The 11,170-nt window shown below is 53.2% G+C and overlaps 4 protein-coding genes and 1 long non-coding RNA gene across 7 annotated transcripts; 4 read left to right on the top strand and 1 right to left on the bottom strand.

The window, feature by feature from the left end:
• Positions 1-109: 109 nt before the first annotated feature.
• On the top strand, positions 110-1,976 carry LOC9647012 (pentatricopeptide repeat-containing protein At3g15590, mitochondrial). Its single transcript, XM_002981170.2, has 2 exons — positions 110-567; positions 686-1,976. The coding sequence occupies exons 1-2, from the start codon at positions 145-147 to the stop codon at positions 1,967-1,969; spliced, it is 1,707 nt and encodes a 568-aa protein (XP_002981216.2). The 5' UTR covers positions 110-144; the 3' UTR covers positions 1,970-1,976.
• Positions 1,977-1,987: 11 nt separating this feature from the next.
• LOC9657985 (pentatricopeptide repeat-containing protein At2g33680) lies at positions 1,988-4,034 on the top strand. The gene has a single exon (XM_024686119.1). The coding sequence runs from the start codon at positions 2,003-2,005 to the stop codon at positions 3,644-3,646; it is 1,644 nt and encodes a 547-aa protein (XP_024541887.1). The 5' UTR covers positions 1,988-2,002; the 3' UTR covers positions 3,647-4,034.
• A 432-nt stretch (positions 4,035-4,466) lies between these two features.
• LOC9647011 (pentatricopeptide repeat-containing protein At1g02370, mitochondrial) lies at positions 4,467-6,662 on the bottom strand. 3 transcript variants are annotated; one of them, XR_002993697.1, is made up of 3 exons: positions 6,146-6,662; positions 4,855-6,069; positions 4,467-4,793 (listed from the first exon to the last, which is right to left on the bottom strand). XR_002993697.1 is itself a non-coding variant. In XM_002981022.2 (2 exons), exons 1-2 carry the CDS (start codon positions 6,614-6,616, stop codon positions 4,927-4,929), a joined length of 1,614 nt encoding a protein of 537 aa, XP_002981068.1. In that variant the 5' UTR covers positions 6,617-6,662; the 3' UTR covers positions 4,467-4,926. The 3 variants fall into 3 exon arrangements, 1 of the variants encoding a protein (XP_002981068.1); XR_002993696.1 differs by having other exon boundaries at positions 4,779-4,793; positions 4,837-6,069; XM_002981022.2 differs by having other exon boundaries at positions 4,467-6,069.
• On the top strand, positions 5,834-6,210 carry LOC112350256. The gene is made up of 2 exons (XR_002993698.1): positions 5,834-5,942; positions 6,010-6,210. It is a non-coding gene; the product is annotated as an uncharacterized LOC112350256 (long non-coding RNA).
• A 152-nt stretch (positions 6,663-6,814) lies between the features above and the next one.
• On the top strand, positions 6,815-9,730 carry LOC112350234 (pentatricopeptide repeat-containing protein At3g09040, mitochondrial-like). The gene has a single exon (XM_024686071.1). It carries the CDS (start codon positions 6,815-6,817, stop codon positions 9,728-9,730), a length of 2,916 nt encoding a protein of 971 aa, XP_024541839.1.
• Positions 9,731-11,170: the final 1,440 nt, after the last annotated feature.

The following is an 11,170-nucleotide window of genomic DNA, read 5'->3' as shown; positions in this document are numbered from 1 at the left end:
GTTTTGGGCAAAACTTTTGGCCCCTTCCCATCTTCGATCCCAGCCGTTGATTTCGTAAGCCCCATATCTGACCGTTGGCTAGGTTTTTATTAGGGTTTGTGAGCAAGCAAGGAAATGGATTCCTGGCGCTGAATTCTCCGCGCAATGCGAGCATGGATGATCGTCTCCAGGAATGCGCTGCAAGGAAAGGATCTTCTAGGCTATTCCGTGGCTCCTGGAAGGAGAATCGCGCAGGTGCTGGATTTTGCGAGGAGCTTGAGTTTCTCGAGGGATTTGAGAGGAAGGCCCAAACAGGATATTGTGAGGAACAGGAAGAGCGACGAGCATGATCGCTACTGGGGCACTGAGGAGAATGATTTGCGTTACGATGCCAGTAGAGTCACCCCGAGCGACGACGAGGACAATGTGGACCCGAATTCTCTCGTCGCAAGGCTCGAAGATGATAAAGGAGGACCTGTGCTACACATTTTGCATCAGTGGATCGCGGAAGGCCGGGAGAGCCACGGGGAGATCATTGCTGCTATGAAGCGTCTAAAATGGCTTGGAAGATTCAAGCAAGCTTACGAGGTATGTTTCATTCTATATCTTAGAGAGCTCTGCTTTGTTCTTGGGAAGTTTGAGTAGATAGAGAGCTCTTCTTTGTCTTTGAAAGATCGAGTAGAGTTCTAACATAGAGTTCTTCCAGATCTCGGACTGGGTGATCAAAGAGAGAAGTTTGGAGCTTCAAAAGTTCCATTTCATCAACCATTTGGACCTTACCGGACGGGTCGTCAACATGAACGCTGCGAAGAACTTCCTCCTTACCAAAATGCCGCGCGTCTATGCCAAATCTGAGGCTGCTCTCATCACCATGTTCGAGAACTACGTGATTCACTCGCTCCTTTCAAAGGCAAGGCTGGTGCTCAAGCTGATGAAGGAGAAGAACCTCCTCACCACCGCCACGGCGTTTAACAAGCTCTTCCATCTCTATGCCAACAAGAAGAAAGAGGACGGCATTCCAGTGATTCTCAGGGAGATGAGAGACATGCGCATCTCTCCAAACGTCGAGACTTACAACATCCTCATCGGGATAAAGGCCAAGAAGGGCGACACCGAAGGCATGGAAAGACTCTTCAGCAAAATGAAGTGCGATGGAGATGGAACTCCAAACTGCGAGATACTTTGCACGCTCGCGTCGGGATACGTGAACGCTGGTGATCACGAGAAAGCTATGGCATACTTGAAAGAGGCGGTGGCCAGCGAGGAGTTTCAAGAGAGCCGGAGAGTTCACGATAAGGTGATAGCACTCTACGCTGCAATGGGAAGAGCCGATATGATCGACAGGATATGGAGATTCACGCGAAGGTTTCCAGTGGTCTCGGCAAACAGCTATGTTGCTACTATAGCAGCTTACGAGAAAGTGGGACGGATCGACAGGGCCGAGAAGGTGTTTGCGGAGCTGACCGAGAAGAGAACTCTGTTGAGACCGGCGCACTACGTCCCATTGTTTCGTGCGTACTGCGAAGGTGGTGAGATGGGAAAGGCCGAGAAGCTGCTCGAGAGAATCCGGCATGGAAACGGGCATATCAACAATCTCAGCTATCACCATTTGGTTGCGGGATACATGAAGTCTGGAAATCCGAAGATGGCAGCCGAGACACTCAACAGGATGTTCGAGGAGCGCGTCCCGCCGTGCTTCGACACCGTGATGCTCATCCTGAAAGAACACGCGAAAAACGCCGACGTGAGCAGCGCGGAGCTTCTCTTCCAGGACATGAGGAGGGAATCATACAACAAGAACGTAGCGGCTTACAACAGTTTGCTCGAGGCATACGTGAACGCCGGCAAGCATGCGTACCGGTTCTTGCAGCGCATGGCAACAGACAAAGTGGCACCGAATGCGAGAACGTTCGAGCTTCTCAACAAGATGAGGCCGATTCCCAAGCTATGCGCGGACAACCAGCTCATTCCTTCCAATCGACCAGCTTAGCAGAAAGTTCGTCGCGATGGATCGGCTGTGGTGATGTTCTTCGTGAAGAACCGGAGCTTTGCTCTCGGGAGATCTCTGGTCCGGCATCGCCATCACGACGTGGCTACGGTGGTGGAGAGAAAAATCCAGGAGGAAAGCTATGCTTCATCGCTGAGAAGGTCCGGAAGCCTCAAAGAGGTATGCGACAGGCACGCCGAGATCGTGAGAGATGGCTATGGACAGAGTGTGGTTCTTGGGGACGTCCTGGTCCAGGCGTATGGCAAGCACGGGGGCATCGACAAGGCAAGGCTCGTGTTTGATGGCCTGGTCAGAAAAAATGCCTTCTCGTGGACTGTCCTGATAGCGGCGTATGCCCAGAACGGGCATTCCAGGCAGGCACTTGGTGCTTTCAGAGCGATGGACGTGAAGCCGAGCAGATACACGTACTTGGTGATCTTGGGCGCGTGCTCGGAGCTCAAAGCTCTCTCCGATGGCCGAGTGATCCACTCACAGATCTTAGCAGCGGCCGCGGAGCTTGGAGACGACGTTTGCCTCCACAACGCTGTCGTCAACATGTATGCCAAGTGTGGGAGCTTGAACGATGCTCGAGCTGCGTTTGATGCTATGCCGCGGAAGGACGTGGTGTCGTGGAACTCTATGGTATCTGCGTACGCTCAGCGTGGTGAGAGGCGCTTGGCTCTGGAACTATATCACAGAATGGAGCCGGAAGGGGTGAAGCCGGACGAGTACACCTTCTCGAGCGTTCTCAGTGCCTGTTCCAGCTACGAAGAAGGGAGAGAGATTCACAAGGCGATCGTCTCGTCAGGTACTCACTCCAACAACAATGCTATCCAGAATGCGCTGATCGACATGTATACCAGATGCCACAGGTTGGTCGAGGCCAAGGAAGTTTTCGAACGGATGCAAAGAAGAAACGTGATCTCATGGACAGCCATGATCTCGGCGTATACACAGCACGACGAAGGGAGACAAGCCGTGCTTCTGTTCCGGAAGATGGACTTGGAAGGCGTGGTGCCAAACAACGTCACCTTCGCCACTGTCATCACGGCGTGCTCCAACGAAGGGATGCTCGCGCAGGGCAGGGCGATTCACTCTCGTATCAGGAAGCCCGACTTCGTCGTCCAAAACACGCTCTTGAACCTCTACGGCAAGTGTGGACGACTCGAGGAAGCCAGGAGCGTGTTCGAGGAGATGAAGTTCAAGAGCGTGATAACGTGGACGACGCTGGTAGCAGCGTACGCACAGCAGGGGCACTCCATGGAAGCTCTGGAGCTGTCCCGGAAGATGGACTTGGACGGTGTGCTGCCAAACTCGGTGACTTTCGGCTGCATACTCGTTGCCTGTAGCTATGGAGGCCTCCTCGACCAAGGTTGGACCTCTTTCACTTCGATGCTCCCGGACTACGGCATAGAACCGGCAGCGGAGCACTACGTCTGCATGGTGGATTTGCTGGGACGGGCCGGCCGAGTTTTCGAAGCAGAGGACTTGGTTCACAGCATTCCAGCCGAACGAGAGCCGCTTGGATGGCTGGCCTTGCTAGGAGCTTGCAGGAACCAGGCCGATGCCGAGCGTGGAACTCGAGCAGCTCACCAGGCTTACGAGAGATACCGGAAGCAGTCGGGCTTGCTCGTGCTCCTGTCTGACGTTTTCGCTCGTTCCGAAGCTGCTGCGCGGTGAATCGACTCGACCACCTGACTCCCCTCAGCTTCGTCAGCAGCTCGCGAGTCTCCTCGTCGAGAACCTGCTGCTCACGTTGATCCTGAGCAGTCCCTTGTACATTGGGAGGTCCGTGACGCCATCCCCATTCGCGAAGCCTCTCCAAGACGAGCAGCATTTTCAGGATCGTTGCATAAGTTGGCTTGTGCCACCTTGAGAGCTTTCATCGCTCTAGTTTGATATCGTGCTGGTTGCTTGCGATATCAAACTCTGCAAGCCTCTACAAACAAATCAGCAACACAAATGGTGAGAGGACTGGAAGAGGACCTGAGGCGCCTCGAGTAAACTGTTGTAAGCCGCTACGTAATCAGCGTGACCGTGATAGTCTCAGCTATCACCATTTGGTGAAGTCCGCAAATCCGAAGATGGCACTCAACGAGCGCTTTGCTGGTCAAATTTGTCATGCCTCTGTGGGACGTGCCAGTTTCACGTCGAAACTCTAGAGACGTCGAAAACGGTAACCTTATAAACCACGTAGAAGCTGTATCTAATGCGCATCTAAGCCGCGGTGAGGCTTGCAGCGTCCACTGTGAATCCACCGCGAGAAAACAGCTCCAGAGCCAGCTCCGCGTCGCCATTCTCGGAGCATCGCAGCATCAGCGACGTCCACGACATGACGCTGTGCCGAGCCATCCTGCCGAAAGCTTGCCGAGAATCCACCGGGCTTCCACACGTCCCGGTCCCATGAAACCCCGTCGGCGAGCGTCGGGCCTTGAGTGGTCTTCTTCCATTCACCACTCTCGGCTCCGCTATCCTCCTGGAAGCCGTCACAGCAGCTAGATAAGTGAGGCAGTCGAGGCTGGCTTGCGCTGGGGGTTGCTTGAACAGTTCCAAGGCCGAGTCTGGCTTGTCGTTCTCTGTGTAGCCGAGTAGCAGCGTGTTGCAAAGTCCAGCGTCGAAGCAAGGCACCCTGCCACACTTGGAGTAAAAATTCACCAGCGTGCCCGCCAAGTAGATATCACCGAGTTTCTTCCCTGCCTGCCCGTGTAAAGCTCTGCCGTTCTCTAGTGAGCTCGCCTTCACACCCGATGCTTCTGTTCATTCGCAGCTAGGCGAGACCAGGCCTTGAGCGCAGCGACGTAGCTTTAAGCATCGGGTGTGAAGCCACCTGGGAGAGTCCAGAGTCAGCTAGTGGAGAGCGAGCGGCTCACCAGGCTTAAGAGAGCTACCGGAAGCAGTCGGGCTTGCTCGTTGTCTGATGTTTTCGCTCGTTCCGAGCCGAGGCTGCTGCGCAGTGAATCTCAACCGATGACTCCTCTCAGCTTCGTCAGCAGCTCGCGAGTCTCCTCGTCGAGAGGGATCTTCTTCAGCATGAGCCGGGCTTCTATCTCTTCCAGGGGCTTCACCTTGGCACTCACGTAGATCCTGAGCAATCCCTTGTACATCCGGAGGTCCGTGGCGCCTTTGTACCTCATCACCATGTCCTCGGCACCCTCGGCATCGCGAAGCCTCTCAAAGACGGGCAGCATTTTCAGGATCACGGCGTACGTTGGCTTCATCAGCTTGACGAGAAGTGCCACCTTGAGAGCTTTCATCGCTTGGTCGGGCTGGTTGCTGTCGAGGTAACCGGTGATGAGCTCGGCGTGAGGCCGGAACAAGTTCCACACGCCGTTGGCACGCAAGTCATCGATGACGGCCTCGGCCTTGTCCGCCATTTGGTTCCTCGAGTAGACGCGGATCATAGCTGCCGAGAGCTCTACGTACTTGGACTTCGCCATCTCCATCTCGTCGGCCACCTTCTCAGCCGATCGGACCTTGCCTGCTGCTCCAAACGCTTCGATCGCGTTCAAGTAGCACACCGCTGGTATGGACGAGCTCTTCTCTTGCTTGATATGTTTCCACAACTTGCTAACTTGTGCCGCTTTTCCAAGGTAGCCAGAGACCACCATCGCTTGGCTTGCAACCGGGGCTTTGATCGTCAATTCCTCCTCGTAAGCTCCTGCATGGTGGAGAGCCACCTCGGCGTCCTCTTCCAGCTCTCTCGGCTTCAAGCTCTCCAAGCTGGACTTCTCTCGCAGCAGTGCCGCGAAGGCTGCCAGGTCTGGCTCGAGCTTTGCCGCTTTGATCCGTTTGTAGAGACTCGCTGCTTTGTCGTAGAGAGCGACTCTAAAGTAGAGTTTGATCAGTGCAGTGTAAGGTTCCATGGCGGAGAGATTGCACTGGAGCAAGATCTCTTCCACCTTGTCCATCCTGTGCGCGGAGGCATAGCCAGCGGCCATGGCACCAAGCAACTTCTCCTGGAGCTGGAGCTCTTTCGGTACGCTCTCGAAAATCTTCTCGGCTTTGTGGACTGAGTTCACCTCGAACGCGATCGATATGTGCAGCTTGTAGAGACTCTCGTCGAATTCCCCGAATGGTTTTTCTTCCGCGAGCCAGTCGAGAATCTGCCGATCGATCGAAGAAAGAAACCATCGATCGCATTAGAAGAAAAGATGGAAGGAAAGATAGAAGCGAACTTACCGAGAGTGCTTGCTTAGAACGTCGGAACGTTCGAAGCTTTCCAACGACGTATAAGATTCCTGGAAGCCCGATCTTCCGGTCCTCTCCAATCGTGAGCTTCACCACGGGTCCAACGCTGGGAATCGTGAGTGGCAGAAGCTCGTTCCAAAGCCTCTCGGCCTGGCGCTTCTGGACGAGCGTGAGATCGATGGTATCCGCGAAATCATCCTCCTCCGCAATCCCATCCGGTTCCTCCTCTTCCGGATCGTCCTTGTCGGCCTTCACGAGCCGAAATCTCACACGCCTGAATCCTCTGGAAGGGAAAGGGGGAAGAAGAAGAAGAGCTCTCCTCTCGGAATGCCGCCAGGAATTCCCGGCAATCGTCGCTCTGCGAGATTGCTCGCAATGCTGCTCCAACGCGGGCGCTGCGAGACGAGACAAGGATCTGGAATAGCTGCGCAATCGCAAGGCTCTTCGAGCGACGAGAGCCATCGAGGAGCCCTAGAACCTCATCGACAAATCTTGCCAGATTTTAGGGTTCTTCATCCAGCGCTGTCGCGACAAAGATTCCTTGCCGCGCTGAAAGAATGCGGCGCCGCGAGAGATTTGAGTGCCGGGAAGAAGATCCACGCTGCGGCCGTCGAGAGCGGCCAGGCGCTCGACATTTTCGTGGCGAGCAGCCTCATCACGATGTACGCGAGGTGTGGGAGCACGGCCGACGCTCGATCCGTCTTCGACAGGCTGCCCTGCCACGACACCGCGTCCTGGAATTCCTTGATGCTCGGCTATGCCGAGAATGGGCAAGGTGAGCTGGTTCTCGACGATTTCTTCTCGCGGCTCCATGGCCAGGGCCGCGCTTTCGATGGCCGGTCCTTTGTAGCTGCGCTCAAGGCATGCTCCAGCATCGCCGCCAGGGAAGAGTCCACTCCAAGCATCCATGGAAATGGCAAGTTCGTCAAGGCGAGAGCTCTAGAAAATGTGAAGAGCGTCCACTCCAAGGCTCTTCTAGGTGCCTACTGCTCTCTCAACGTCATCGTCTTCAACACTCTGGTGGATTCCTATGCGAGGTGTGGGAGCATGCCCGATGCACGACGGGTTTTCGAGAGGATGCCTTGCCACAGCATCGTGTCCTGGAACTCACTGCTGCTGGGATACGTGGAAGTTGGCGACCAAGATCAAGCTCTAGACTTGTTCCAGTGGATGATCGAGACTGGAAGTTGCAAGCCAGAGGCACGGACTTTCGGAGCAGTGTTCAAGGCTTGCGGTAGTCTGGCAGTGAAGAATGGAGACTCTCTTAGTGGAAGGTGGTTGACTCTGGAGAAAGGCAGGGCTCTTCACTTGGAAGCGGTAACACGGGCTTGCGAGCTTGACGACTTCGCCTTGAACGCTCTGGTTGATATGTACGCGAAGTGTGGGAGTGTGGAAGACGCCCAGGGGGTCTTCGACAGCATGCCAGCCCGTGATATCGTGTCTTGGACAGCGTTGCTGATGGCCTATACCGAAAGTGGACAGGAAGGACGAGCGCTGGAGCTTCTCTCTCGCATGGAAATCGAGCCGGACGCACAGACTTATGCTGCGGCAGCAAAGGCTTGCACAGGCTTGGCAGTGAAGGAGCAAGGCGTGGACGTCTCTGGGAAGCTTGTCAAGCTACGTGCACTCGACAAGGGAATGGCTGTTCACTCCAGGGCCGCGAGAAGTGGATGTGACACCGATGTTTTCGTGGCCAGCGTCCTCATTACCATGTATGGCAAGTGTGGGAGCCCGGTGGATTCTCGCAAGGTTTTTGAGAGGATGCAGTCCCCGGATATCGTCTCGTGGACTGGACTGTTATCTGCTCACGTTGAAAACGGGGAGGCAGAAGCGGCGCTGGCAATGTTTTTCCGGATGCAGCAAGGAGGAGAAGAACGAGGCAGGAGAAACTCTCCAGCTTTTATACAGGCGCTCAACGCATGCTGTGCTCTAGCAGCAAAGGAGGAGGCAGTTGAATCAGATGGAGCGGTCGTGAAAGTCGGGGCTTTGGATATGGGAGTTGCCATCCATTCCCTGGCGAAAGCCAGTGGATGCGACCAGGATACTTTGGTGGCAAACGGCCTGATCGATATGTACTCGAAGTGCGGGAGCTTGGCCAGCGCACACAGGGTGTTTGAAGTGATTCCTGCTCGCAATCTACAGTCCTGGAACAAGCTCATGCTCGGGTGTGTCGCCAACCGAGAGGCGGACCTGACTCTGGACGTGTTTGCTCGCATGCAAACGCAAGGTGGCTTCACACCCGATGCTCAGAGCTACGTTGCTGCGCTCAAGGCCTGGTCTCGCCTTGCTGCGAACGAAGAGAAGAATCCAGAGGGGTTGAAGACGAGCTCGCTAGAAAAAGGCAGAGCCTTACACCGGCAGACAGGGAAGAAGCTCGGTGATATCTACTTGGCGGGCACGCTGGTGGAGTTTTACTCCAAGTGTGGCAGCACGGAGGACGCTCAGCAGATCTTTGACAGGGTGCCTTGCTTCGACGCTGGACTTTGCAACGCGCTGATGCTCGGCTACACGGAAAACGACAAGCCAGACTCGGCCTTGGAGCTGTTCAAGCAACTCCCAGCGCAAGCCAGCCTCGACTGTCTCACGTATCTAGCGGCTTTGAAGGCTTCCACGAGGCTAGCGATCAAGGGAGAGCCGAGAGTGGTGAATGGAAGGAGAGTGATCAAGGCCGAGGCTCTGGAAGGTGGCATGGCGGTTCACGCTCGTATGATCGCCGACGGGGTTTCGTGGGACCGGGAGCTTTCACTCGGCAACAGTCTGGTGGACATGTACGCAAAGTGTGGAAGCCTGGTGGATTCTCGGCAAGCTTTCGACAGGATGGCTCGCCACAGCGTCGTGTCGTGGACGTCGCTGATACTGGGGTGCTCCGAGAATGGCGACGAGGCGCTGGCTCTGGAGCTGTTTGCTCGCGGTGGATTCGCAGTGGACGCCGCAAGCCTCACAGCAGCGCTCAAGTCGTGTGGGAGCCTGGTGGACGTGGAGCTTGGAAGGAGAGCTCACTCCCAGGCGTGTAGAGCCGGGCTGGAGAGCGATGGTGCCGTGACGAGCTCGCTGGTGGACATGTATGGTAAATGCGGGAGCTCCTCCAGCAGCCAGCACGTCTTTGATTCCATGGCGGCCAGGAGCACTGCGGCTTGGAACTCGCTGCTGGGAGCTTACAGCCGGGTGGGAGAGATCGGACAGGTGCTTGAAAGCTTTGGAAAGATGCGGGAGGAGGGATTCCCAGCCGATGGAATCACTTGCCTGTGCCTCTTGACGGCCTACAATCACTGTGGCCGTGTGGAGCAAGGCAAGAGGTTCTTCGATTCCATGAGCTGCTGGGGCGTGGAGCACGTCCACTGCGTGATTGATATGTTGGCGAGGGCCGACTCCGAGGCGATGGAGGCTGCTGTGGAGCTTGCGAGCTCGTTGGCTTTGAGTGAGGATGGCGATGCAATCACTTGGAGGATCCTTCTTGCTGGTTGTGAGAGATGGAAGAATGTGGAAGTGGGAGATGTGGTGTTTGAGAGGCTCGTGGCTAAAGGCCAGGACGATGCTTTTGCTTATGCTTTGATCGCCAAGCTCCACAGGAGCTAATAACCAGTTAAATCAATTAGTAAAGTAATTATCCATCCAGAAGCAGTTTCCCAACCTGCCGCAGCCGTCCGATCTCAGGCCTGGGGGAGCTTCGGATTACGATGTTTGAGGGCAGCACAGCTTGGGCTGGCCAATTGGATGGGAGGGAACTGGGTAAAAATTGTTTTCCTTTGTGTGCTCTTGGAAATTTTTTTGTGATGTTTGGGCGTGGCCGATTTTTCCCTTTGCTCCTGGAAAACTTGCGAGGGATAAATCTTCTTTTTAACCACAGCTCCTCCTCTGTCGTGAAGTTTCATGCCGCTGCTCCTCGAGAATTGTGAACAAGGCAGCCCCTTGCCGTAAATCTTTTGGGCAGTTAGGTTGCGAGTGTTCCTTCTAGGACAGCATTCTCCCGTGCATGGCTTCTTTGCCCATTTGGTGAGCATCAGGTGGAAATCCTGGATTCATTCTTTCTTTTCTTTCTGTGGATGCTCCTCCTCAGTGATGGCTGTAGGGATGGGTTCACCTAGGGGTCTTGACTTAGTGACCATGCCTTTCAATCCTTGTCTTCTCTTTCATTGCCAGCCTCGCTGCTTCACTCTCCCCTGGTTTTTTGAGACAGCCATGGGAGAACAGTTTAGCAGGCGATCCAAGAGACAGTGTTTTGTGTCTCCAGATGGCTACGCTTGGTGTACAGATCGATGGCAAATGTGGAGTGGATTGAGTGCGAGCTAATCGAAACGCTTTTTGGTTTGCTTAAAAGGTAGTGAATATACTTAGAATATACTTAGATATTTTATCATTTAACTGTTGTTATTTATTTAGATTATTTTATATTTATAATTTATAAACATTTTTATATTTTATACACTTTCTAGTATATTCTTATTTATTCTGATGGTTGATATGTAATAAGATCAATCTTGATTTATAAATTATAAACATATTTATAATTATCGATCAATTGATTTATTCAAAAATACTAAATAAAAATGACACTATTATTAAGCAAACCAAACATTGCTACAAGTAAATTATTATAATAAGGGAGTTTCACTGTCTTTTAAGTTGGTTTAGTTGATTTAAGTAGACCAAATTTTATGCTTTGTTTTAGAGATAAGTCACTGCAACATAAAGGATAGTCATGTGTAGGGAAACCTTTTAGTTTTTCTCATTGCTAGACTAAAGTCTTTTTATTAAGAAATAAACAACTCTTGACATTTAAGAGAAGTGTCTTGGGGCCTTAAGCACAATAACTTGCTCTCAAAGTGATAAAAAAATATTTACTTTCTCTTACAAGTTTTGTTTTTGTTTTTTTGTTTTTTTTTTTTTTTGTTCTTTCATTGCCAGGTCTCTATCTTCATTCCATTTAGTGTGCAACCTCTTGTTTTGGTTCAATCCATATGTAAATCTGTTGTTGCTTCATGCTAAGTGCTCCAATTTAGGTAGCTTGGTGTTTGT

Source organism: Selaginella moellendorffii, unplaced genomic scaffold (genome assembly GCF_000143415.4).
Source record: "Selaginella moellendorffii unplaced genomic scaffold, v1.0 SELMOscaffold_47, whole genome shotgun sequence".
NCBI classification, from domain to species: Eukaryota; Viridiplantae; Streptophyta; class Lycopodiopsida; order Selaginellales; family Selaginellaceae; genus Selaginella; species Selaginella moellendorffii.
Note: the sequence above shows the minus strand (reverse complement) of the source record. Positions and strands in the feature narration are given on the sequence as shown.

Excerpts from the sequence above, each read along its gene's own strand:
- LOC9647012 (XM_002981170.2), top strand. The coding sequence starts at position 145 with ATGCGAGCATGGATGATCGTCTCCAGGAATGCGCTGCAAGGAAAGGAT. Across the intron at positions 568-685 it reads GATTCAAGCAAGCTTACGAG|ATCTCGGACTGGGTGATCAA; the intron begins GTATGTTTCATT and ends GAGTTCTTCCAG.
- LOC9657985 (XM_024686119.1), top strand. The coding sequence starts at position 2,003 with ATGTTCTTCGTGAAGAACCGGAGCTTTGCTCTCGGGAGATCTCTGGTC.
- LOC9647011 (XM_002981022.2), bottom strand. The coding sequence starts at position 6,616 with ATGGCTCTCGTCGCTCGAAGAGCCTTGCGATTGCGCAGCTATTCCAGA. Across the intron at positions 6,070-6,145 it reads GTTCTAAGCAAGCACTCTCG|ATTCTCGACTGGCTCGCGGA; the intron begins GTAAGTTCGCTT and ends ATCGATCGGCAG.
- LOC112350234 (XM_024686071.1), top strand. The coding sequence starts at position 6,815 with ATGTACGCGAGGTGTGGGAGCACGGCCGACGCTCGATCCGTCTTCGAC.